At 37.9% G+C, this 25844-nt stretch overlaps 2 protein-coding genes across 2 annotated transcripts; one reads left to right on the top strand and one right to left on the bottom strand.

Annotated features, from left to right (window-relative positions):
- Positions 1-2488: 2488 nt before the first annotated feature.
- On the top strand, positions 2489-8174 carry LOC144644347 (NADH dehydrogenase [ubiquinone] 1 beta subcomplex subunit 2, mitochondrial-like). Its single transcript, XM_078503816.1, has 3 exons — positions 2489-2639; positions 6903-7027; positions 7903-8174. Exons 2-3 carry the CDS (start codon positions 6905-6907, stop codon positions 7969-7971), a joined length of 192 nt encoding a protein of 63 aa, XP_078359942.1. The 5' UTR covers positions 2489-2639; positions 6903-6904; the 3' UTR covers positions 7972-8174.
- Positions 8175-9943: 1769 nt separating this feature from the next.
- Positions 9944-25468, bottom strand: LOC144642332 (uncharacterized). Its single transcript, XM_078501296.1, has 12 exons — positions 25162-25468; positions 23263-23954; positions 22739-22874; positions 22019-22322; positions 19049-19070; positions 18728-18793; positions 15217-15400; positions 14175-14429; positions 13557-13717; positions 12735-12968; positions 11922-12045; positions 9944-10955 (listed from the first exon to the last, which is right to left on the bottom strand). Exons 2-12 carry the CDS (start codon positions 23938-23940, stop codon positions 10651-10653), a joined length of 2469 nt encoding a protein of 822 aa, XP_078357422.1. The 5' UTR covers positions 23941-23954; positions 25162-25468; the 3' UTR covers positions 9944-10650.
- Between the last annotated feature and the right edge of the window lie 376 nt (positions 25469-25844).

Raw genomic sequence — 25844 nt, 5'->3', positions numbered from 1 at the left:
CGTCCATGTTAGGGAACCGTTACTACGGTTCTTTTTATTATCTAACTATTTGCTGACCGTTTTCTGAGTATTAAATGACTGGACAAGCGAAAAGCTTAAATTCAACTCAACAAAGGAATCACGCAGTCAGTGCCATTGCAGTGCGGCAAAAAGTCGAGAAAATCAAATCACGATTTCATTTGGTCTAGATACTGAATGGTGGAGGGCAACATAGGTATTTTTGCTAGCGGGTCAGATTTCACGGGTTTATATTTTTAACGCTAAATATTATGAAATCTGTTAAGGACAAAAGGCTCTTGGATTACTTGGAGAACCCACACGAAGCCCCTTCTCACAATCTCTCCGTGCCTCGATCGGCTTGTCATTTGTTTGACAGCCTGGTCATTTGATGGCTTCAGATTATAGGGGCAAAGTCAGGACTGACCTGCGGTCTTATTGATATTTTAAAGGGACTATGTCACGGGGATTTCGCAGATTTTCGGTCTAAACTGTTCTGAAATAAGTAGTAGGCAACTTTACCCATAACAAACATTATCTTTGAACATTGAATTGAAGGTATAGTACCTTTATCTGGGGATAGAAATCAAACGTCGCCTATAAACATAGATTTTTTGGAAAACATTAGTCATCGGCTATCGTTTTTAAATTGCAATCCATTTCCATTCGAGCCATCCGCAGCCAAACGCGCTTTTAAACAGTTTTAGTGCTCTAAAATAGCAATTTTCAATCAAAATGGATCATAAGTTTTAAGTTTCCTACTGACAGAAATATAAATGTTGGCTGTTCAAAAATCTGTTAAAATTCGTGACATAGTCCCTGTAACCAGACTGAACAACTTAGTTCGTTTCGGCGGTAAACAGAAGGAGAGAAGCAAAAAGAGAAGCGATCTTCTGTCTCAAAGGGCAGAAATGATGCGGGCTTTTATAATTAGCTTTTACTGTGAGAACCACATGGTGGTCTGGTTAGAGGCTTACGCCCAGATTTCGGACTGCCCTCATAAAACAGCAGTTACTTTATTTAATTATCTTTCATGGGACATGCAGGCTTTAACATTCAATTGCAAAAAAACGTGATGCAATTTTTAAGGTATTTCGTCAAAGGGATTAATAATACTCCCATGGAACAATTACAAACTACAGACTGATTATTGAGGCACACGCAATTAGTTTGTCTGGTATAAAGAGACAAAAAAAGAGATTTATTTTGAGAAAGCAATCCGTGAGGGATAAACGGTTGAATGAACAAACCCCTATGCTGACCATATGTAGAGAACATGTGATAGAGTAAAGAGAACATGCGATTAAAAAACCCTAAATGACTTACAACATGAACACCAGGCGAGATTAACAGCTAAACAAGGTCAAATGTCTTGAATTGTGCACTATCGTGTAAAAATAACCCATATTACGTGCACTAGCTCATGTACAGCGAGTAACGGATTAAAACTGTCAAAGTACAAGAAAGAATTAATCATTCTTAAAAGTCCTCCAATATAAGTCAGCGTCCAGGGGGCAGGCCATTCATGAAAAAGTCACTAATCCTTCGCTAGTTGTTTTCTAACTGACACGCAAATTGTTTGTGCTGCCCATAAAGTACATCTGCATGGGGTATGGCGTTGTTTTATTCAAAAAAGTTGGGCGATGTACGTTTAGTATTCCAGCAAGATCAGTACTGACATTACCTCAAGTGCTAACTCGCTTGCGTGGATTTATAGGACTGGGCCTTATAAAATCAACAAATCAGCTGGGGCACATAAAAACAAATGTGACAAACTGTTAATATCCATTTCTGTTTTTAAGACATCGCCTAGCACCTCCACAAAGAGGTAATTGTAATGTAGTCGAACCTCTTTAATAAGGGTGGCAAAGGGTTTTATATGCGTGGCACGCGTGATAAGGGGAAAAATTAGACCGTGACGCGTGAAAATGGCTAAAAAAGACACGTGATTCGTGAATTTTGGTGTTTCAAGTACACGTGACACGTGAATTTGGTTAGAATTTGTGTGTGAAACGGGATTACAGTACCCCCTTTGCTACCCTCTTTAATACGGAAACCAAAGGGGCAGGAAAGAGTGTCCGTATTATGGTGGTGTCTGCATTACAGAGGTAGAGTTTAAATGATTTTTCATCTCTTTCGGAACAGTCCGTATTATATAGGTGTCCGTAAGGGGAAGTTTGATTGTAGTAGAAAGGAAACGTTGTTGGTAAATTATACTCTAAAAACATACATGCAGCCTAAAAGGTAACACCCCAACACAACGTGCACTCATAGAAAATTTTCTTTAATTTTTAACGACATCGCCAGGCCTGATCACTGCTAACTGGTTAGCCTGCTGGCTAACTCCGAGAAACTGTACCTGGAACAGTTTTCTTCGTATGAAGTACCAAATTATCTTGCTGTCCTTGCTGGGTGACTGGGACAGATTGTATAAACTGATCACAAAGCTACAGAGGTACTAACCGCGCCGCCTCATCTCGCAAAGCTACACGAGCCGCTCCTGGTAAGAATTACGTGAGAGGTCTGGTATCAAGTGTTTGCTGCCGCCATATTGGAAATACAGGAAGAGTTTGGCGGATTTGATCAGGTTTAGTTCTGCTTCAGAGTTCTGGTTCTGCTTAGTCACTGCTTGAGAAGATAAGGTACGTATCATAAACTTTTTACCTTTTATTAGCAGGATATCGGGTCGAAAAATTCCCATATTTCGTGAAAATATTCAAGCTTTAAACTGACCGTCGTTTGATGAACTGAAATATAAGCTTATTTCAGACCCTATCTGTGCGGAAAACTATCAGCCTCTAAACCAATCAGACCTAGCGGTAAAGCCTTGCAACTATTGAGAGTTGTGGCAAAAGTCACTTACCCAATGGTTTGGTTTTTACAAGTGATTGCAAGAGAAAACAAAATGTTCTTAACTTTATGCATGTTCAATACTAAAGGTCGGCACAAATGAGGTTACTAGTCTCCATGACTAGTCCCTTGACTAGTCCCAGAGACCATATCCCTTTGTGTAAACTACCCATTTTCCCACGAATTCAAAGTGGTTTGAAATTCTGGGACTAGTTGCATGAAAGTTTGCTTGTTCTCTGATGTGCACTGTTTGTGGGACTAGTCCCTCTGACCAAAATAAAAAATCAACTAATCAAAAACCAAAGCGGTTGGTCCCTGCGACTAGTCCCTTTGTGTACACACTACAGGGGACTTGACCCTGCGACAAGTCGCACTCTGATAGACTTCACAGGTCCCTTTAGTGTGTACTGTGTGTGTTTAGGGATACATTACTTGCAAAAAATTTTGGATGTTAAAATTTCAGATGTTTTAATTTGGATGTTTAACTTTTGGATACTTTTTATCTCATTTCAGACAAATTTCAGACAAAAATTTCGAACACTTTGCTGAAACATAACTAAAGTAAATTTACACCTTCTAAACAAAAATTTGACTGAAACAACATCTGTGAAAATGATAATTTTACTGCACCCTCAATGTTTAACAGATGCACCGACAAGAAAATAATGAAAATTCTATCAAGCCGTTATGATCTCAAGCTGGGCCTCAACTAGAGTTCCTTCGATTAAGAAAACTAAAAGCTTTGAAGTGCAAGGTGGCTGAATTATCTGCGACAAGATCTTCAAAAGAATCTTCTTGGGTTTAATTTCTTAGTGACAGCCTCCACTGTCTATTCCTTCCACCTCAAAACCATTGAGTCTTCCTTGCCACATCTGGTTTGTTTTGGAGGCGGTTGTACATGTACAAACCAGCAAGCCAGTGGGCATGAATTGGCATTTATCTGCATTTTGTTTTTTATTAAAACAGCAAAAAATTTCCTTTCCAGCGATAAAAAGAAGGAATAAAGCCTAATCCGAGTTCTAGCTGTATCATGTACATCGTCCTTGAATACATGTGTTCCTGTCGCCCAAGAAAGTATGTACTTAAAAGGTTTATACTACATGTACTGTAAAATATTCGGATGGTTAAAATTTTGGACGCTTAAAAATTTTGAAGGGTTTTATTTTCGGACACTTTTGATGTTCAAAATTAATATTGTCCGAAATTTTCTTGCAAGTACCGTATTTACCCGTGTATTAGTCGACCCCGTGTATAAGTCGACCCCCTATTTTTGAGGCCAGAAACTAAGTTTTTTACATTTCTGGGTAAGAATTTTCTTGGCAAATTAACCTTGTGTTTCTTAGAATTTCCTTTCAGGTAGAGATACTTGATGAAAAAATCACAGCAAGTTTCGATGTTAAGCTTATGTTTATTATCGTACTGACTCGAGCGTTTTACATTTTGTAACAACACGTGCAGGCATTTTGTCCATAATTTTTGAAACAGGCTTATAAAATCAAACACACTTATTTCAAACGAACCTTTCTAATTGTTGAGAGATAGCAGCGGCTTTAGAAGACAAGCAAAACACCAAGAAACATCAAAAATCTTTCGAATCGACTTGATAAACACCCGGCATAGCAAATCGAACCCAATCGAACTCAATCGAACTCAATCGAACTCAATTCATGGATTGAGTTCGATTGAGTTGGCAATCGAACCAAATCGAACTCACCGAAAAGAAAAAATATTCAATCGAACTCGATCGAACGTTCGATTTTCGAACTCTTGATTTTTGTAAAACCGGCGTTGAAAATCTATAACCAGATCTTGGAAGCTCGAGTTACTTCAGCCCGGAGTTTAGCACGTGGTCGCAGAAATGGCTTCAGATGCTCTGTGGGTTGTAAGCTTCAAATGCGTAGTAGAAGGCTACCAGGAATACCGCTTTGACGTCAAGGATGGCGAAGTTTTCGATGTGTTAAAGAAAATCGGAGAGAAAGGCCGTGCATTCCGAATTGCAAACGAGCGCGGATAATTAGGTCACCTTCAACCCGATTCAACGTGAACTAGTTTCTTCCCTGTGGCCTGTAAATGCTTCGATAACTCGACAGAAGATGTTTATGTGAGATTCAAGAGAACCGGGAACAGATGCCAACGAAATAAACCGAGGTACCAGGGAATTCAATCCGCTCCCTTTTTTGCCACAAAAGACAAGCAGTACAATCATAAGAGCGCGTAGCCTGCGTGGCCGGCGTTCAAAGGGGAAGGAGAAGGGGAGTTCACGCTCTCTCCTCGCACCTCGCGCTTCGCGCTCAAACTCCTGTTCTCCTTCCCCTTTGAACGCCGGCCACGCAGGCTAAAGAGCGCCGCGGGACAAGATAACCCTTGACACCCAAGAAATCAATCTACACAAACATCTGATCATTTACTTTAATTTTTACCTGAGGAAAAAAATAATTTTACTGTTGCATTTACTATTTATCCTTTCTATCACAACAGTAAGATGTAATTTTTACCTGAGGAAAAAAATAATTTTACTGTTGCATTTACTATTTATTCTTTCTATCACGACAGTAAGATGTGAATAAACCTTAAAAAAACGCAAGAAAAACCTGCTTTCGACGGGCTTGCTTTGTATGTATAGGTTTACCAGAGCCAATCGAGCGCAATCCATTTAATTGTGTTCGAATTAGTTCGGTTACCGAACTCAATCGAACCCAATCTGATTGATTGGGTTCGATTGGGTTCGATTTGTTCGAGTGAGTTCGATTTGTTCGGAAATCGAACTCACTGAAAGTCTGGTGTTCGATTTCGTTCGATTGCCGAACTCAATCGAACTCAATCCATGGATTGAGTTTGATTGAGTTCGATTTTCGAACGTTCGATTAGCTATGCCGGGTAAACAAAGTGCTTGCTTGGGGAGCTTGGTAACCAAGCTTCCTCGGTGAGGTACTGGTAACTGATAACTACACGTGCTTGCATCATGCCAGGTTACTAAGTAGCGAAGTTCGCAGCAAGAAAGATTATGCATGAAGATGTTTTTCTCGAGTGGATTTAGCAGCTTTATTGGTGAAATATGACAGCTCTTTATTCAAATCCATTGCCAATGAGTCTCTACAACATTCAGGTTTATATTAAGCGATAAATCGTAGGGAATTTCAACTTGAACTGCCAATTTAATAACACAGATAGCAAAGCGAAAGGACATCGTAACCTGTACTGTTGTTTATTAGAAGTTTGTGAACATATTAAAACAATTGTTATGTTAATTATGCAGAATTTATTAAACTGGTGCTTGGGTCAAAAATTTTGACCCGTGTATAAGTCGAGGGCGATTTTTTGGGCCGATTTTTAGGTAAAAAAAAGGTCGACTTATACACGGGTAAATACGGTAGTGTAGTCCCTGAGACTCGTACCCTTTTGTGTCCCGACCTTAAGTCAGTATATAATAATAATAATAATAATTTGCTAATTTATATAGCGCATATTTTCATGTTCTGATCAATAGCGCTTTACATCTTATGAAAATAAAAATAAAGTTATAGATTATAAAAATACTTCTTAAAAAGATAAGTTTTAAGTTGAGATTTGAAACAGTCAAGTGATGTCGCTTGACGAAGCTCCACAGGTAGAACATTCCAAAGTTTCGGAGCTGCCACTGAAAATGATCTAGCTCCCAATGTTGACAGCATCTTTCCCTTGGGATGGTCCAATAAGGGCATTTAAATCTAAAGAATGATGAAGAATGATTTTAAATCTAAAGAATGATGGCTAAAAAAATAATAATTTAATGCAACACCAAATGAACAGAAGTCATGTTGTGAGGGAGAAACAAGGACACAAACCCTCTAAATAGTCATAGATAGAGAAAGGGGTTTGGTTACCACTAGAAATGCAAGATTTTATTCACTTTACAAAAAATATATGATAATTTTTTTTCTCTTTTTCAAAGCAAATAGACTGCCAAACTGTCCAATGCATTTTAACATGAGTACACTAGGAAAAATATGGCAGTTTTTGTCTTTATTAAAAATTCTCACTTTTAATTAAGACATTTTTCTTCATCTAAATTCTAGCAATGGGTGCAATATCGCATTTGCCCAGACCAAGGAGAATCCATGTGATATTGTCCAAGTTTTTTGGTGGAACAATGGTGTTTTGGATGCTGTGGAGAGCAAAACATGACTGGCCTGACTTACTGGTAAGTGGTAATAAGTGAAGATTGTTGTAGATTAATACACAATTGTACATTAATAAACAATTTTGAGCTCATCAACTGTAACTGTAAAGATAACTATCAATGGTGCAAGTAACTGACTTTGCCTGCCTTGTTAAAGTGTTAATCAAAACTATAACAAAATTCTTGAAAAGATTAGTTATCAGCAGCCCGATTTGAGCACTACTGAGTAATAGGACAGTGTACGCATCATGCTTGTAATTGGACAGTTTACGTGTCATGCCTGTGTAATTGGACAGTACGTCATTTTGTGTGCACTGTTGTTGTGCATTTGTTGAGTAGACTGTTATGTTTTCAGTATTCAACCGAAGGTTAGTTTCTTCCTCAAATTTTGTAGTTATAGTTTTGATTAATTGGTAACAGGACTTCGTGATGTCCAATTCTGTCTGTAATCTCACTTGTGATTAAACAAATCGGACTCCCGCTTCGTGTTCATCCGATTTTGTTAATCACTCGTATGATTACAGACCGAATTGGACTCCACTCAGTCCTATTACCACCATAAATCTGTAACATTTCACTGTACCTGACAGTGATAAACTCAACAAAGTTTGAATACCCATAAGAAACAAATGTTTTCCTATAAAGTATTTGTTGTCTATTTAACAATTCAATGAGCGCATGTTGGATATGAGTCTATTGAGAGTAAAACTACCCACCAAATTCGTCAGGCTTCATGGATGAACCCAAATGGTAGTATTATTGTTAAGTTGAAATTAATGCCAGTGGAAGTATTAGACCTGTGATGACTCTTAATATTTGTCACACATCATTATGGAAGTGTAAACCAATTCAGCTAAATGTTAATTCAAATTGTATTATTTACAATCTGTTCACAGGGGCACAAGCTTCTTTTTGAGTTGGAAGATGCTGAAAAAGCAGAAGGGAAAGGAAAAGGCCATCACTGACAATTGTTCATCCTATGTTTCTATTTTGTGTGTTGTCTACAGTGACAAGGTACCCTACTTAAAATGGAGAAATGGAGGCTGATGCAACTGTAATTGGAAATGAACAGTGTTCTAATGTAATGATGGTTTGGATATGGTGAATTTGCTTTTGATGTATCAACAGATGGGATGTTTTTGTAAATATATCATTTTATACTGTGAAATTTGTCTTGATTTATTCCCTTGTATATTCTCTTCATGATGCCCTATTCATTCAAACTATTTCAGGAATTTATTCTTAACTTCGTCTTGTACAAAATACTTTGTTTGCCTCAAATTAAAACACAGCACCCTATTATTAATACTTCTGAGTGTCCTTAGGGTAGCGTTAAAGGTGGTCAAAATTGGAATTTAACTTTATAAGAGGTGTTAAAGTAATGTTATCCAGGGGGAGGGGGAGGGGTAAATGTGTTAAAACTTTATCTTTTTTTAGTCCCACCAAACATCTCTTAACAGCATTTATGTTTATCTCATACAACTGTCCAAAAGACATGTTTGAAGGCAACTCATCAAGCTCTTCTCCCTGGGACAATATTACAGTCAAAATAAACAGCGCGTGCCGCCTTTTATTCCAGAATAGTTTTGATTAACGGCGAACGGATTGCATTATTCAAATGCAAACATTCAAATTCGAATTCGATTTGAATATTGTGAATCATCCAACCGTAAACATGTTGAAACGCTCAAAAATTAATCACATTAAGCTATTTAACTTGTGTTCACCTCAAAATTATTTTTATTATATAAACTACATACTATTTTACAAAGATTTCCAACATTGGGAAAAAGCAAAGTTAAACACAAGTTTATTTCAGATAAATTACCAGTAAGTAGCCTTGTGTTTTACTTATAGGGGGTTTAGGTTTTCATACTTACAGTGAAACGAACTCAACCGGGGTCACCGCTGAATCCTTTCAGTCTTCAAAAATATTCGCGGTCGTAATTCGGTAAACGTATTTATGTTGATTCCGTCCAGTGTTCCAAATTACCACAGACTTTCGCCTTAACCGTAAACGAAATAAACAAAATTATATTTTTTGCTGTAAAAACAACACTTAAGCGTGCCTTCGCATCGTATTCAGTCAAGCGAAGAGTTAAAATTGCCCTTCACTGTGATTGGTCCCCTGACCAAGGAACTCCAATTCTTTTGTTTAAAACTTGTCTTGTGATTGGCTAAAAAACGTTGGGTGGCCCCGGTTGAGTTCGTTTCACTGTAACTATTCATGGTTCCCGAAAGATAAAATTTTCTTCATGTGCTACTCTTATAACTCCCTTGGTCAGTTGTGAGATATTTAGGTGAACACTCAAAGAGAAATTTGATATCTTGACAACCCCCTGTAGATTACATGTATCATTAATTTTTACACAGATTGAATTATTGAAATCAAATGTGGAGCTATAGTATTTAAAAGAAATTATTAAGTAGACATTTCCAGGCCATCCGTGAGAGGTGATTATTAAATACAGTTCATTAATGGGAGTTCCAATTAAATTTTTTAAAAGTCATTGATAATGTCATTCTTAAAATGTAATAAGATGCAAGAAATCAAAACCGTCCATTTTACAGTACAGAATAATGTGGCAAAAGATTAGAATAATGTAATAATGGTAAATGAATATTTTTTGAGCTTTCTCTTGCAAGAGAAGTACAATGCAGCTAAAACCACTGATGAAGAATGGTCCGCAAAAACTGATATATTTATATTATTGATTATATTATTAATGTTGCTAATATATGTGATTTTTTCTTAATAAAATACCACACCCCTCCCCACCTTACCCCTGCTCTAAACTGTAAGGCATTCTGCCTTTCCTTTTAGTTTATGGAATATCAAGTGAAAAAAAACATGTGAAAAACCAAGACTGTAACTTAACCATACAGCCTATCACACATGTACATGCTACCCCCCCCAATTTCTTTATAAACTCTAACTACTTCTGTCTATGGTTTAGCATGTAATTATATATTATTTTTTGCTTATTGCATATAAATGTTTCAGGGAAGGACAGGTAGCCTGTGGTCCCTTATGCTAGAAAAACTAAAAAAATAATAATTGTGCCTGAATTGTTGCTAACAAAATAATATATTATCCGAGTCCCTTAATATATTATTGTATTGGAAGTACCAAGTAACAATACTATACAGTTTGGTTTCTGTGCATACCCTAATTGGCAAAACAACACATTTTGTTTAGTATAAAAAAAGAAAACCTTGTTTTATACCTTTATAAATCTATATCATAAAACACATAAAGAAGACAAAGCTGCATTATTATTATTATACAAAGAATTCCTGATCTTTCAAACCTCCAAGGAAAATAAAAATTGGTTTGAGAAGTTGGCAGCTTGAAAGATCAACGGTCAGTTTGCAGTGTTTGACTAACTAAAGTGAATCAAAGGGAAACAACATTTGGTTTCAGCAGTGGGGAGGTTTGAGCAATGAAGGGTTTGAAAAATCGTGATTCTACTGAACTGTCATAAAATGATCAGTCATTTCTGAACTTAAAAGAAATTTAGAAAATACTCTGCTAATTTTTTTTTCCTTAAAGGTTTGTGTTTTTTACAGTATAATACATGGCTTAACCTTCTCAATTAATTATAACTGGATTTACTCTATTTTTTATAAAAAAAGCACTAGACCTAGTTGTGTAAAGTGTGCCATTGTGCGATGGCTCTCCGTGGCGATGCAAGCATGTCTGCCCAGTGTTGTTGATCAGGTCCTGATGATAGCTCACCCACAACACATTTACCAATCACCTCACTGCGACCAACACGATCATAGTCCAACACAGAAATTATCAAAGACGTTTGTTCTATGTTTTCAAAGGGAACTTGAAAAGTAAAGTTTTCATTGTAGTAAGGATTAAGAGTTCTTTTCTTTACTGTTGTTTTCTTCTTCTTAAGTTTTCTTCCTTCTTGGATTAGAGCTATTTTGACATAGGGATCTGTGATTGTAAAGACATTATACAGAGTCAGAATCTTTGCATTTAAAACCCTTTAACCCTAACTGTAATAATTAACAACTAGTTATAAAACAGTTATTAAGGAGGTCCGGGGGCTGAACGGGCTAAAAACCTATTTATAGGGTTGGAAATAACGGCCGGTGATTGGTAATTACCGATCAAATTTACCAACCAAAAATTAAATAAAATTTAATAAATTTAAAAATATATATTGGCAATAGGCCATTTCCGAGTTACCCTTCGCCTCTGTTTCAAAACGAGTCTAAGTGCGAAACCATTCATATGAAAATGAGTTTTACCTACAGGTCCATTTTCATGCAAATCAAAAATCAGAAATAATTTGAATGTTTTCGCACGTAGACTCGTTTTGAAACAAAGGCATAGGGTAACTCGAAATTTTTTATGTAAGTGGTCAATTCTTTATCATTTGCACATTCACAAAAAATCACCTATCAATCTGTTTTTCCTTATTTCCAACCCTGAAATTATTTAGTGCACCCCCCCCCCCAATGTCAGTATAATACTGCAAATAAAACCCCTACAAAACGACCACCTCTGTTTAGCAGCCGCAGCCCCCTTTTGCCCCTCCTGTTTTCGCCCAAATTTAGCAGCCAGCAAGAATGAATTTTTTTATAAAAAAAAAAAAGGGAAAAAATTTTTAAAAAAAATATTAAAGTTTATATAAAATTATTTCCAAAAACCGGGTCTTAACCACTTGTTCTTATACGCGGGTTTTTACTGTATATAAATTTGACTTTGTTTTCAACAAGCTCATGACAGACAACTACAAGAGTCTAGAAGGTGACAAAAATCATTCAAACACAAGTTTATTGTTGTCTTCATGTGATTTTCACGGTGATTCCTTTTCACAGTATTTTCGAGATGTTTCTTTAAAATTTGTGGCCAATTCTGAACCTACCAGTTCTTTTAGAAACATTCCTTTTTTACCTGAGTATCCTGAGAGATCCATGCTTTTAAGATCTTTTGCTTCTAATATGACCACTTGAAGTTTTCCAGCAGCAGGAACATAGCGTAATGAGAAGCAAAGCTGACCTAACTCAGTCTTGGAAGGCTGAAAAAAAATAATATAATAATATATAGAAAGATGGAGGGAAGATATGCCATGGTAGTGCTAAATTAAACAGGGTTTGAAAACACCTTACATGTACCTGAAAAGGTTATTTTGGTGCTTGAAAGTCCTCAAAATTAGTTGTTGTCATTCCAAACTGTCTCTCAATTGGTAAATAATATAAAATATAAATGTAACTACAGTCAACTCTCGGCTTGCAGACAACCCGCTATTGCAGACACTCACTATTTGGGACAAAATCCAGATCCCTGGTGAAAGAGGTATATTTACTGGAAATGACTCCAGCTATTACAGACCCTCACTATAAGGGAAACTAAAAGATGTCCAGAGCGTGTCCGCTATTATGAGAGTTGACTGTATGGCAATTATTAGAGAATTGACTGAACCTGCGGCTTTCATCCCCAAAGTTGATGTGTCTTCATTGCATCAACATTAAACTTGTGCTAGATTTTGATTGGACAATTAATTGTAAGCATTCTGAGAATTTCAACAAAGAAACAAACGTACTTGAATTCTATAAAAAGTAGGAATGCTGCCTCCCCAATTGCAAGGGACCCTGTTTTGAGCTCTTTGAGGGAACATCCAGGCTTTATCTTTTGCGCTGGGCAGAAAATCCCATTAAAAGCATGGGTACAAGAATGGGTTGCAGTTGTTACAGTGGTGTCACTCACCCCTGTTAATCCTCCTGATGACGAGGGTGGAATCAATGCACGCCACTCGTCAATGTTAGTAGCTAAATCTACATCAATAAGAGGAAGCTTGGCTTCTCCAATAATGTCGTGTCTGGAGAAGCGATCAAAGTCATACACCTCTATACAAAGAGTTCTATTTGTTATGTCACTGTAAGGAATGTTCTTGAATACAAATGTTTCCTTGAATACTGGATTTAGAGTCTTCCGATGAACCTAAAAAGGTGCAATATGAATCAGTGAGTATGACATGTAGTACTTTTCAAACTTTTACTGAAAAGTTACTTAAGCTGGTCCAAGGATTACCTTGTGAGTTTTCCCGAATAGTGTGGTATTTTTTCTTGCACGTGGTGGAGAGGAATGGAGATTCCATGCCAGTTAGAGTTTTGCTGCTCAAGCGAAGTTTAAATAAAGTGCTCAAAACAACTACTGGCGAACAAGATAGAGGTTTACAGCTCTTGAAAGCAATGGTCTTGTAGATAAGCCACACCCACAATTTTGAGCCCAAAATTTTAGCAAAAAGATGCGGCTTATACACATGTTCTTACGGTACTTGGAGTGGTAACTTGGGAAAATTTATGAGATAAGATAAATGTGCAAATATTCTAACATTAATTTGGAATTGTTTGACCTTCTGGCCTCAGCTCAGCCACTCAAAGATTTGAAGGGTTAGTCTCTTCGGGAAGTCAGAGGTGGGGAGAGGGTGGAAGGTAATAACTACATTTGTACCATAAGTGCATGTAAAACAATTCTGTACACAACGGAACACTCCATTATAACCAAAACAATTTCAATTGTGCTCACCTTTGTATCAAATTTCTTTTTTCTGTCTGGTAATAACATTACTCTAGCATATGGATCAGAAGTTCCACTGAAATCTTTAGCTGGGACATCTTGCGCTTCTACAACTCCTACTGTAAGACAGTTCTCATTGAAACTGTAGTCAAGGGTAAAGTGTAGCCGACCTGTACAAAGAATCCAATAAGAAATTCCCGTGTTAGTCTCCTTTGTTCTTGCATAATGAATTTTGTTAAAAGGAAAAAATGCATTTATGGGAGGCATGGTGGCCTGATGGTTAGTGCACTGGCCTCTAGATTGAGTGGACTGAGTTCGAGCTCTGGACAGGGTCGTTGTGATGTGTTCTTGAGCAAGACACTTTACTCTCATAGTGTCTCACTTCACTCGTTTATTTTTTTTTTACTGGCAAATTTACTGCTGGGGGTAACCCTACAGCATTGGACTAGCATCCCATCCAGGGGGGAGTATCAATACTCCTAGTCACTTTATGCTACGGAAACTGGGATAGGCTTTAAAAACCCATAAGGGTTCAACCCTTATGAGTTTCTGGCTCCACTAGGGCCACTAGGCGCATATGCAGACTTTACTACAATGTAATTTAAAAAAAAAATAGTTAACGTATACCTATTTTAACTCCAGAGCTACCATCAGACTGAAATTCATCACTGTTGTAATCTAATTCATCCACAGAAGGTTGAACTTTTTCCTGATAGCTTGCTGCGAGCATCTGTACAGCTTTAAGGTCAACTTTCTCTTTGACAGCTTTCTTCTCTTCCTTCTTCTTTCCTCTGCAACATCGGCGATAACACACACAGTAGCAGCAAATTGCAACAACAAGAAGACCAAACAGACCAACAGCAAATACTGCCCACCATGGTACTAAAAAGAAAAATGGTGAAAAGGCTGAGTGATTAATGGAAACATCAAGTGGCAATGGCATTAGGGAACTTAATTTATATGTACCTAAATGTTTCCACCAATGTTGATTTTAAAAAAAATTATCTTTACAAGCCCCATAATATTCTTAACAGTGCTATGTAATTAGGAGAGTTACACATGTCATAAGTGAAAACAAATTACCCCTTGGCAATAAAAAAACTGAATAGGCCATTTCCTTTGCCTCTGTTTTAAAAGGAGTCTATGTGCGAAACCATTCAAATAAAAATAAGTTTGATTTTCATTAAAATGGACCTGAAGGTAAAACTCATTTTCATATGAATGGTGTCGCACATAGACTCATTTTGAAACAGAGGCAAAGGGTAACTCGGAAATGGCCTATTGCCTTAAATACAATTATGATAAGTAAAAATTCTTGATGCACTGTAGTATACAAAATAAAAGGAGCTCGTGTAGTTTTAAAAGCAAAGTTTGATTAGTTTAAGGCAATACTAGTCAGGGATAATAATATTTTCCGATTTCATGGCCTGTGATATCTCTGTGCTAGTGTACCAGAGTTTTGCTCAGCTCCATCAACCTGAAATTATGCACCTATTCCCAGCTCAACTATTATTCAGATTTTTATTATAAAACCTAACTCTTACCCAAACCCTTACAGTTTTTCCATCCCGCATACATTTTCAGTTTTAAAGAAGAGAAGCAAATCAAATCCTACTGAATATGTCTAACACCCTAACTGTAAGTGCAAATTATTATTATTGTCACATACTTCCTTCAGGGTACACCTTGTGCGGCTGTGGAGTGGTAATTTTTTGAGGCTTAACCGTTGGCATGGTAGTCTTTGGTTTCCTAGTATCCTCTTCGTCACTTTTGTTGAGTTTTACAGTTCTGTTAGAGAGCGTTGAAATTCCCATAGGATTTCTGTGGTTGGTTCCAATATTCAGTACAGCTTGCTAAAATACCCTTTTGGGTTCTGAAGGTGGAAAAATGATTTGAGTTAATAAAATGTTATGGTGATCGAATGGAGACATACTGTTTTCAATTGCTGAAGAATTTGATAAAACTTTATGGAGTGAAATGGTATGTAAGGCCTGGTTCACACTAGTGACCACTAGTGACAGTACAGCATTATATAAGTGACATAAAGAAAAGTTCAGTACTTTCCTTAAGTTGTTATAGTTATGTCATTATTTTCCAACTATGTCGTTCTGTTATGTTGTTCACACTGGTGACATAAAGCATCAACATGAGGTGTTGTTTTGCATTTGTGTAACCTTGCTATTGTGTCGCTAGTGTGAACCAATCCTTAAGTAATTTGGTTATATATTGGTCCCTGATAAACTAATTTTATTAAGCGTAATTTGTTCACTGGAATAACAGTTAACTAGGAGTCACCACTCTGCCTGGCTAATTAGCATGCAACGAGACTTGAGACTGTTCATGAATACATGCCAAAATTCTACATTAAAACCTGGCCAAGCACTCGGCAACATATATGGAAGTTAGTATTAAAATGCACGGTAAAACTCATCATTTAACAATATTTTTTTCATCTTCATATGTAACTTTTTAAATCCTATCCAGGACATTTCACAAGTGCAAAAAAATTTAATAAGTAACAAATTTGTAGCCTCTTTTATTATTTGTTAATAATATTGTATTAAGCACATGGAGGCAGGGGGGGGGGGGGGCCAAGGTGGCCTGAACCTCCCACCTCCCTTACCACTCCGGCTTCCTGCCCCTTTTCTCCCTGGCTCCTGCCCCCCCCCTTTCCTACACGACTAGCCTAGCATTTTTTATATTTTTAAAATTTGATGTAGATTTTAAAATGCAGGGCCCCTATGGGTACCAGCCGTTGAGCTGAATGGGCCATCCTGGTCCCCCGGGGGGGGGGTACTCCCTATAATGGCCTATACGGGGAGGCTCCGCCCGAGGGGTACCTTTTTCAGGCTTCAGGTATATAAAAGGGTAGGGATTTCACAAGTTTAGGTATACGAAAGGGTATAGAAATCTGTCATTTAGGTTTTTGAAAGGGCTTTTAATTAAAATATTTCGAACAGATGCAATTTATGGCTGTATTATTTCAATTTATTAAGCGCTACTTGAAAATGACAAGAAAACGTCATGTTTTAAGTCTATACCATGACTTTCAGGTATATTAAAGGGGTACCTTTTTTCATTAATAAGTATATAAAAGGGGTACAATTTCTGGCAAAATGGTATATAAAGGGTAAGGGGTAAGAGCTCGGGGCGGAGCCTCCCCGTACAAAACTTTTTTGAGTACCCCCTCCCCCCCCCCCCCCCCCGGGCCTGGTCCATCCTGCTTTTAGTTTTACTAGAAGTATTATTAGGTTAAAATATTGTAGTGTTATCTCAATGCATAGATCTGTATAATTTCCACACTTATGTTTCTTGTTTTCATGGAGCAAAGCTCTATAATGTAAGAATGCAGTTATCAACAAAGCTCTATAATTTGAAAGAAATGAAGTTATCAACAAAGCTCTATCATTTGAATGAAATGATGTTTATGTCACCTATTGTTTGTCATTGTTCCAAAGTGTAACCGGCCGGTCACGATTGAAGAGTCGTCCGAGAAAAAAATATTGCCATCCTTTCGATATATTTTGATCACTGCATGGAAGCTCCTGTTGAGGTTCTTTAAAAACATATGCATCAAGCTTGCAGAGCTACGGGTCGTCCGAATGGAAAACAAGCAATTGAAACCGTTAGACGCGAAGCTTGAACAAATATCAACAAATCAGCGAAGGGTTCAATTGGTTTACATCAATTTACATATTGTCACGGATCGCTTCAGACAGATGACTTTACTTTAACATGCTCGACATATCATGACCGCGAATCGCTTCACGATCACTAAAACTTCGTGAATTTTTACTTACCATTGGCGTTTAATCTTGTTCAGTACTGTTGAACGCGAAAAACGAAACCTGAACTAAACTAATCGTTGATGACCGTTGGTGACTCCAAACGAGCTCCAAGGGAGAAAAACAATTTTTCCCGCGCCGATTGAAAATTCTGGCGGGAAGGACTGGAGCGAGAGCACGATCAAATCTCTTTGTTGATCTCAAGCAAGGTACAAATATAATTGATTTATTGAAGAGTCGTCCGCGAATATAATAATGCTAATTTTAACAGTGTTTTGGTTTACTTGTGTTGCTTTTAACTTGAAACAACCGGGACGACAATTTTTATCTCTTAGTGGCAGTAAATTGATAAACTGGAGGGCGCGTGACATCCTGTGACATCCTTGAGCGAATGTTATGCAAAAAGCGGAAAAATTGTCTAATGGGTAAAAAAAAAATAAAAAAAATAAGTCGATTTCCCATTTCTGTACGAATCTTCGATTTCTATTACAACTTGAACACAAAAATTCAAAGGAAGTCACCATAACAGGCTACTTGTCGGTCCGCTCAAACGATTTCAGAATAAACACGGTTAGTTCGCGCACCGCTAAGCAAATGCTAAACGCAGTGTATAAAAAACGCTAAAAGTCACAACCGCGAAACTCTAACAGCGTCTCCTTACACATCAAAAACTTAATAAATGTTCATTAGCGTGAAGCAGACGAACTCAATACCTTACCAGTCGATTGGACGATATAAATCTCGAGCTTGTGATCACTCCGACAGGTTTTCCCGAGGGCGAAATTAAAGTTCCATCATAAAGTTCCACAGTTCTGAAGTAGTCACGACTAGCCACGAGTTCTCCTTTTCAATCGAAACTATTTTATTCGTCGCAAGATCAATATTGTTATCAGAAGGCTGCCATATTGCTTTTACAACATGCGATCGAGGACATTTTAGTAGTCTGATCTAACGTGCTTGTAAATAAACCTTTAAATTTTTAATCGACTGCCTATAAAAGACTAACAGAAAGATTTGTGCTTCATTACTGCATATTACGGTAACCACGGAGAAAACAGATCCCGCAAATAAAACAGTGCACAATTAGAAAGTTTTTTAAAGAGATTTTCACGCACGATTGCTTTCATTTTTTCCGCATTTCACAATGGAAAATTAAAATCAAAGAAAAAACTGTAAAGATTGTTTACCGTAAAAAGCAGCTAGATTCCTTCTTGTCCATGTTTGCATAAAACAATTGTCATCGATGTTCAATATTAAAACATAACTTTACGAAAGATTTGCGATACATATGCTTCAATACCGACATAGTTATAAGCTACTAACTATGATAACCAAGACTGTTCACCAGCGTTTAAATTTCTCCGATAAGCGCCTGTAGAATTAAATCACACTTACCTTAGCAAAGCTTCCATGGTGTCGCTTGTCAGTGAAGTTTGATCTTACTGCAGAAATACTCTCTTCCTGTGAACAAAATTAGTGAAGCTTACAGGCCGCAGGGAAAGTTTTCGAGTGTTTACCGATCGTCAGAAAACGACGTATTCACGATTTGGTCAGTGAAAAAAATTACGTGGACTGAATTTTAATCTCAGGCATATTAATGCACCTCTAACTTATATCCCGTGCTTTAAATCTAGTGCAAATGTAATCTGACAGGTGTTGTGTTCAAAACTGGCAGGAATTTAGAATACAAATACGGTTTTTAATACGCCCACCCACCAACGTAATAACAAGGCGAACCCTTTCAAATGCAAATTAAAGAACAGTTTAAAGTGTTCGGTGAAAATTACCTTCCTTTAAATTTCGCATCAATGCAGTGAATATATAATACAATATTAAATGTTTCGATATCCAGCTGCCCTGCTTGACTCAGCATTATTAAGAGTTTTCCCATTCCTTTTTTGTCAGTCAGTTCACCTTGATTACCGGAGTGTGATTAGAATAAGGGCTACTCTGCTGTAATTAATTTTTTGGAACTAAATTGCTTTGTATGTAATGTTGACCATTCAAAATCCATCCGACTTAATTTGCATGATCCATTACTTGGTTTAAATATTTATGAAAAACCTGGGATGTCACTTCGATTGAACCTTATGCGGGTTTAACTTTCATACAGATATCTTTGGCTGATTAATATTGCCTTTTATCAAGACCTCTTCAAAATAGTTTTTCCAACTGCAAGCGAAGTCAGCTATTAAAGCCTGAAGCCTGCGACATTTTTTTTGCTGAAAGCGAACATTAGAAAACTTTCTGAGCTCAGCTTAGAAGTAAAAAAAGAGCATTTTAAGATCAGTTTTTCCATTACTCATTCCTTCTCATGTGCTTCTATTGTTTTTCACAAAAATGTACTAGCTCTATTGCATTTACTGTTGTTTTGACCATGTTTACTTCTTCGACATAAACTGCCAAGTTTTTTTGTGTATTATTGATCATGCGAGAAAAACTTTCCTCAGTCCAGTCTCTCGACCCCTCTACTCGGCCGCTTCCTGACTTCTGCAGAAAGCGCCGAGACTGATGACTGTGACTGTTGCAACGATTGTCGAAAGTACTAGATGTTTCAGCAGGTCTTGGGGCTCACTTAGGTCGAGTTGTAAAGTCACTACATGAAAGTTGAGTATTCAAAAAGCAAAGCAGAACTCACATTATTATGGGCCTTAGTATCTCCAGAGGATTACATAACCTTTCCCCTTTCCCTTTGGGGGGAAAAAAAAGGGGGGGGAAAACGGGGGGAGGGGGGGGGGGGGGGGGGGGGGGGCGAAAATTCGCCTGAACTCCCACTCTAAAATTTCATTTCCATTCCTTCTCTTTATATTAACGGCTCCGTTGCCAATGTTTGTTTCGTATGCTAATGCACTTTTTTCACAAGGGCGAAATTGTTTTGAACTCCGTCAGAGACTCGCTTTTTCAGGGTTGTGTCTTCGTCTCGTACTGATTTCCACTGCTCGTTGCACCCTAAAAGATCAAAAAGTGTTTTTCTGGGCTACCATTTTCCACATCCCATAACTGACTGATTATAATTAAGCATTTTGAAAAGGCTTAGTCAAATTTTTACCTGCAGATATTTTTGTATTTGCGAACAAATACATCAAAGCCACAAAGCAATCTCGGTGAAGGCTGCAGTTTTGAATTCCACTTTGCTTTATTCCTTTAATATATATCGCCAACAGGCAACTGAACCAAGCATATATTTGTTTTTAATTCGCCAAAACATGTAAAAAATATATTGGCTCAATATTTATAATTTTTTCACATTATATTATATGAGCGATAATAATAAGAAAAAAATAACCTGTTTTTTTGCAGTTAAAACGTTTGTAACGGAACTTTTCCGATATTAAGTTGTCTGGTTTGTAAATCGGTTCCATTAATGTCAGTCATTATTAGGCGACATCGGTCCCCTAGATTTTTCCTTTCAATCAATATAACCTAAGAATGCAGCCGCCTCTCAAAGTAGTGGCAACGGGATATAGGACCATACGGGTACCAGCGCTCCAAAAATAATCCAGTTGTCACTCGGAATCCACGCCCTCTACTGGCCGGTAATCTTTTTTGGTTACTCGGATCAGTGACTCAAATTTGAACGGGCGTATTCATTGACCTGGTTTCGTCGTTGTATGTAAGTTTAAATTTTGGAGAATGACAATTCGGTGTAGACGGAAAGATGCTTGGTGTCGCTTAGGAGAAACCGAACACAGATGGTTGGGTCGCCATAGCAGCTTGTGAAGGGAGTGTTCAACCACTGTGGGAATAGTCAGACGAAAGAATTCTTATTTGTAAGAGGGTTATGACTTGCATGGATGCATAGTAAACTATATTCAAATAACTTGGCCAGTATTTCACTATTAAACAGAATATCAATATAAGTTAAATTACCGTTTTACCAATATTCTGGTAGGTAAACTGAGCCTGCATTCGAGCCAAATGGCTCATCAGGCCAGAGCTTATCCCGGGTTCTGTAGCATGAAGGGGGGTTCTCCGCCCTGGATGGGATGCTAGTCCATTGCAGGATTACCCCCAGCAGTAAATTCGTTGACATCCATTTATACACCTGGGCGAGAGAGGCACTATGAGAGTAAAGTGTCTTGCCTAAGAACACCCGCAGTGCCCCAGTCAGGTCTCGAACCCGGACCGCTCGATCCGGAGTCCGGCGCACTAACCATTAGGCCACCGCGCCTCCCACAAATACCACACATTCTGATAAAAACCGGATTAAAAGTTTGAATTGCAACTGACCTTTGATCCCGATATTTCCCGGTATTCGCCATGATGGGATTAGGAACATTTTAAAATAAATTGATAAAGCCAGTTTATTCATTTCTCTATTAAGGTCAATTGATCTACCTTAATTAAATGTTTTACAATAAAAACTAGAATAATGTGTAAGAAAACTTAGCAAGCTCCTTTTATAAAGTCTATAAACGTCTGTTCTGCTTTAAATCTTTTTTAAAAAAACTGTTGTATAAATGAACATATGAATAAACGATAATCCCTTTTTTCCAGATCTGTTGTAGATGGAGCGCCACAACATATCTGGGAACGAGATTAGAATAAACGAATCTTCTCAGAAGTGAAAGACTTAAAAGGTTAAGTTGAAAACCAGGCAGTCTAAATATAGACTTTGGACGATTCACTTATGACACAGCGCAAGCTTCACTCCATGTTATCATCACTAGTTCCAGTCTCCCTCACAGTTTGAGCCGGTGCCAGGCCGCTACTGGTCTCCTTGGTGATATGAGCATCTGATGCCAGTGTTTGAGTGCTTCCCCAGTGGTTGTCGAACCTATTACTACTCGACCAATCACATCGCTTCTCGTGGAATCGGGTTTAGCGTCAGCAACTGATATGACAAACAGAATCCTGTGAAGAAGGTCCGGGGGGACATCAAACATCATACACTCGTTGTAAACTGGGTTGGGTTCCTGCTTTCTGGTGGACGTTTTCTTTTTCTTGACTTTTTTGCCATCGAATAAGAGTACAACTTTAATGAATGGATCTATAGGTACAGAGAAATAGACAATTGACAGGTAGAGTAGTTAGCTTTGAAAGTCTTAAAATCGTCTTCTATACTTACGCTAAGATTCTTTATCGTATCGAGACGCAAAATTAGTCACTGTTCGTTAAATTCAGTAAGATGAGAGATGCATAAAAGCCTTTCAGTTACTCCGAAAATCAATTTGCTCAAAATTGTGGCGCAGTAATCAAAATTTTTTTTTTTTTTTTTCTTTTCTTTTTTTTTTTTTCTTTTTTTTTTTTTTTTTTTTTTCCCCCCCCCCATTTCCCCTTTTTTTAACCCCCAATTTCGTTCCCTAAGCGAGACGGGGAACATTTTACACAAATTACATAATAAAAATTGTTTTGTAACAAATCGATCAGAGAACATGCAGAATATTAGAATATTTCAATTCTTACTTATATGACTTGATTCCGTGTTCCAGTCACTGAATGGCGGATTCAGGCCCCGGGCCTTCATTAACACTACAGACATCCTCTCAGCAGTTGGCATATAACTGAGGGAAAATAAAATCTCACCTAGGTTGGCCTTCGTCTGGAGAAAACAGAAAAAATATTGGTTATTGCCGGCAAGAGGCAGTAGGGGTTTATTCCTCAAGAAACAAAGATAAGTGAGGGCAGCCAAAGAGAGGAAGAACCAAAGTACATTTTAAAACTTGAAGTTACCCGTTTTGAAAAATTCCTCTTTGAACTGCCCAATCTAATAAAACAGTTAAGTCAACAATTCCCACCCGAACACCCCGCTATTACCCTGACTGCGTAGATAAAGTTGGTGAAGACCAGGAAAAATTCACAGATTTGTTTAGAAAAGCAGAATTCACCAGCCATCCAGAGGGTGTCCGTTGAAATGGGAGTTGGGTGTATAGATAAAGGACGACTACCCCTGGCTAAGCGTCTCGCTCACCATTATCTTACTAACTAACCTTTTGAAATGACCTCAGATCCTTATCAAACGCAACCGGTTCATCTGCCTTAATCACGTGACCAAGTTCAACTTGAACCTCTCCAATCATGTGATGGCGGGAATACTTGTCGATTTCCCAAACGGACAAATGAAGCGTGGAGCGTTGAACGTCCTGTAACTGCATGTTAAATTCGTAACTTTGTCCAAATTTTGGATTAGTCGATTTTCTGAACACGTCTGTTTGCCTTCTTAAAATACCTTCATCGTCTGGTTGGTGTCTCACTTTCACGTAGGAATCCACAGTATCCCAGAAGTCTTTTCCCACCAGCTGGCTTGCCTCAATAATGGTCAGTAATAAAGTTTGTAGATCACTTTGGTAAACCATTGTAAATTTAATTGTTCCTTTATTTCGTGGCGGACTGAGCCTTTGAGCAGTCTGTAGCTCTATGTCGTCGTTCATTTTGCTTCGTTTCTCTTGCTCACATTCACTGCACTCAGCTGCGAAGCTGGGGAATTGAGCCACCGGTACCTTACCAGCGGTACTTTTGTCAGAGCTCTTGAGGTACGAGGAGTCCTTATACACTGGCTGTTTGTGTAGACGGCTTAGCTTGCATACCATACAGATGACCATAAGAATAAGAATCGCTACTGCCCCGCTTACTATACCAAGCTTAGCCTCCTCTGATAAAAACAGCATTACCAGCTTCCTGGCTGTGGTAGAGAAACAGAAGGATTGATAGAAATAACTGCAAGATAGGGGAAAAAGACAATGGTAGATCCGTCTAGGGGAGGGTCCCTGCCCCCTTTTTGCAGGGAACAAAAGGGCTCGAAAGGTAAAAAATGTCCCCTCCCCCCCCCCCCCCCTCCTATTGGAGAAAGAAAGGGCCCACTTTTATTTAGGGCAGGACCAGTCGGGGCCACTATCAGTTCATTTTATTTGACCCTCCTTTTGAGCACCTCAGGGTCCACCACTGGAACCATCATCAGCAAACCGTCTCAGAATCAGTCGTTTACCTTCGCATAAGAATGTACACATAGTACATACAATTTAGAAATTTTAGTTCAGTGTCGCTGTATATTTTAATTTTACGAGCTGTGTTGTATTTCGGAGAGCGGGGGGGGGGGAGAAAAAAAAAAAAAAAAAAAAAAAAAAAAGGGGGGCAAAAAAAAAAGAAAAAAAAAAAAAAAAAAAAAAAAAAAAAAAAAAAAAAAAAAAATTAATTCTTAAAGAGATGGGGAGAAAGAGCTACTGCTCTTACACCGGAAAACGCAGCCATTCAGTTCTGTTTGCAGACTGTTGGAGACCCCTATTAAAGCGGGACTCAGTCTTGGGAGCCGTAATAGCAAGAGTACAGTGTTTTGTGAACACAGAAATTTCATATTTTGTACTGATGCAGCAGTGGCATTCAACATGAGCTATGAATTTGCTCCGTGTCGACTGCTGCAAAGCCAAATTCATATATTACCTTTGACAATGCTGGGACCAAGCCAAAAACCAACCATTGAATTATCGGCGCTTATCTTCTTAGGATGTCGAGATTCAGAATTCTTGACACAATACGTGAACCTTCCTTTAGCGGTAACTTTTCTTTACACGAAATTGGAAGGAATATATTTCGTCTTTTAAGTGATAAACTCAGTTTTAAAGGAAAGTAAATGTATTGTTCATCTTTACTTTACTATTTTATCAAAGCGGGTTAAGAGCTCGAAGTGGTCAAGAACCCGCTCCTTTAGATTTTTGAAAACATTCCATCGACCAAAAAAAAGCTCGTTAACGAAAGAATGATAACTAAACCATTCGCATCTTAAGCAACATTTTGACCACAAATAACACAACACACACAAGCAGCCGGTATAAACTAAACAAATCCAACTGAAACTTTAAACAAGACCACATTGCGATGCATCAGTTAATTACCTTTAGTGAAAGTCCTTTTCAAATTCCTTCAGGGACTGATAAACTGTGCTCCCCCATAAAAACCGCTCACCACTGCTGCGAAATTCGACGTAGCAAGACCTTGTAGAAGAACAAAAGAATAGACGAAGTTGGCCACTCCCAAACCACGGCTGAACGTTATTAATTTTAGATCATAATCTATGCATTTCACGTGCTTCAACAGTAACGCCAGCGACCAATTTGGACATTTTCTTGGCTGTAACTTTCTTGGCAATTCGCTTGTGATTCAAACCAAAACATAAACAGTTGACTTTCGGTCTCAGGTTTAAAATTCAAACCGGTTAAGTTTTTTTAAAAAAAAAACACCTTTTGTTCTTTCTGGTGGGACAGGAAAAGGCAGAGTTAAAACAAGAAAACCTGCTCTCTTCAAGGTGCCACACTGTTTGGTTAGTGAGTTTTGGACGATATGTTTACAGCTTTTGTCAGGTACCAGTTATTCGGGTCTTCAAAGTATCAACGCAATTTCTAGCTGATCCGATTCGAGTTGAAGACCTTGATTTCTTAATAAAAAAGAAAGGAGTTAAGGGTTGAATGCAGCTTTAGTTTTTGCTTTTAATTGAAAGTCTCGAGTATGGGGAAAAGTTCCCGCGATCCACAATGAGGAATCCATCTACGATAAAAGATAGAATTGAAAATACATTTCG

This window comes from Oculina patagonica, chromosome 2 (genome assembly GCF_052425735.1).
Source record: "Oculina patagonica isolate OP01 chromosome 2, crgOcupat, whole genome shotgun sequence".
NCBI lineage: Eukaryota > Metazoa > Cnidaria > Anthozoa > Scleractinia > Oculinidae > Oculina > Oculina patagonica.
Note: the sequence above shows the minus strand (reverse complement) of the source record. Positions and strands in the feature narration are given on the sequence as shown.

What these genes read in the sequence shown, in the direction of transcription:
- LOC144644347 (XM_078503816.1), top strand. Translation starts at nt 6,905, where the DNA reads ATGGGTGCAATATCGCATTTGCCCAGACCAAGGAGAATCCATGTGATA. An exon ending in ATGACTGGCCTGACTTACTG is followed by an intron (nt 7,028 to 7,902) that starts GTAAGTGGTAAT and finishes ATCTGTTCACAG; the next exon opens with GGGCACAAGCTTCTTTTTGA.
- LOC144642332 (XM_078501296.1), bottom strand. Translation starts at nt 23,940, where the DNA reads ATGCTGTTTTTATCAGAGGAGGCTAAGCTTGGTATAGTAAGCGGGGCA. An exon ending in ATCTGAGGTCATTTCAAAAG is followed by an intron (nt 22,875 to 23,262) that starts GTTAGTTAGTAA and finishes TGTTTTCTCCAG; the next exon opens with ACGAAGGCCAACCTAGGTGA. An exon ending in CAAGGTGTACCCTGAAGGAA is followed by an intron (nt 14,430 to 15,216) that starts GTATGTGACAAT and finishes TTTTCTTTTTAG; the next exon opens with TACCATGGTGGGCAGTATTT.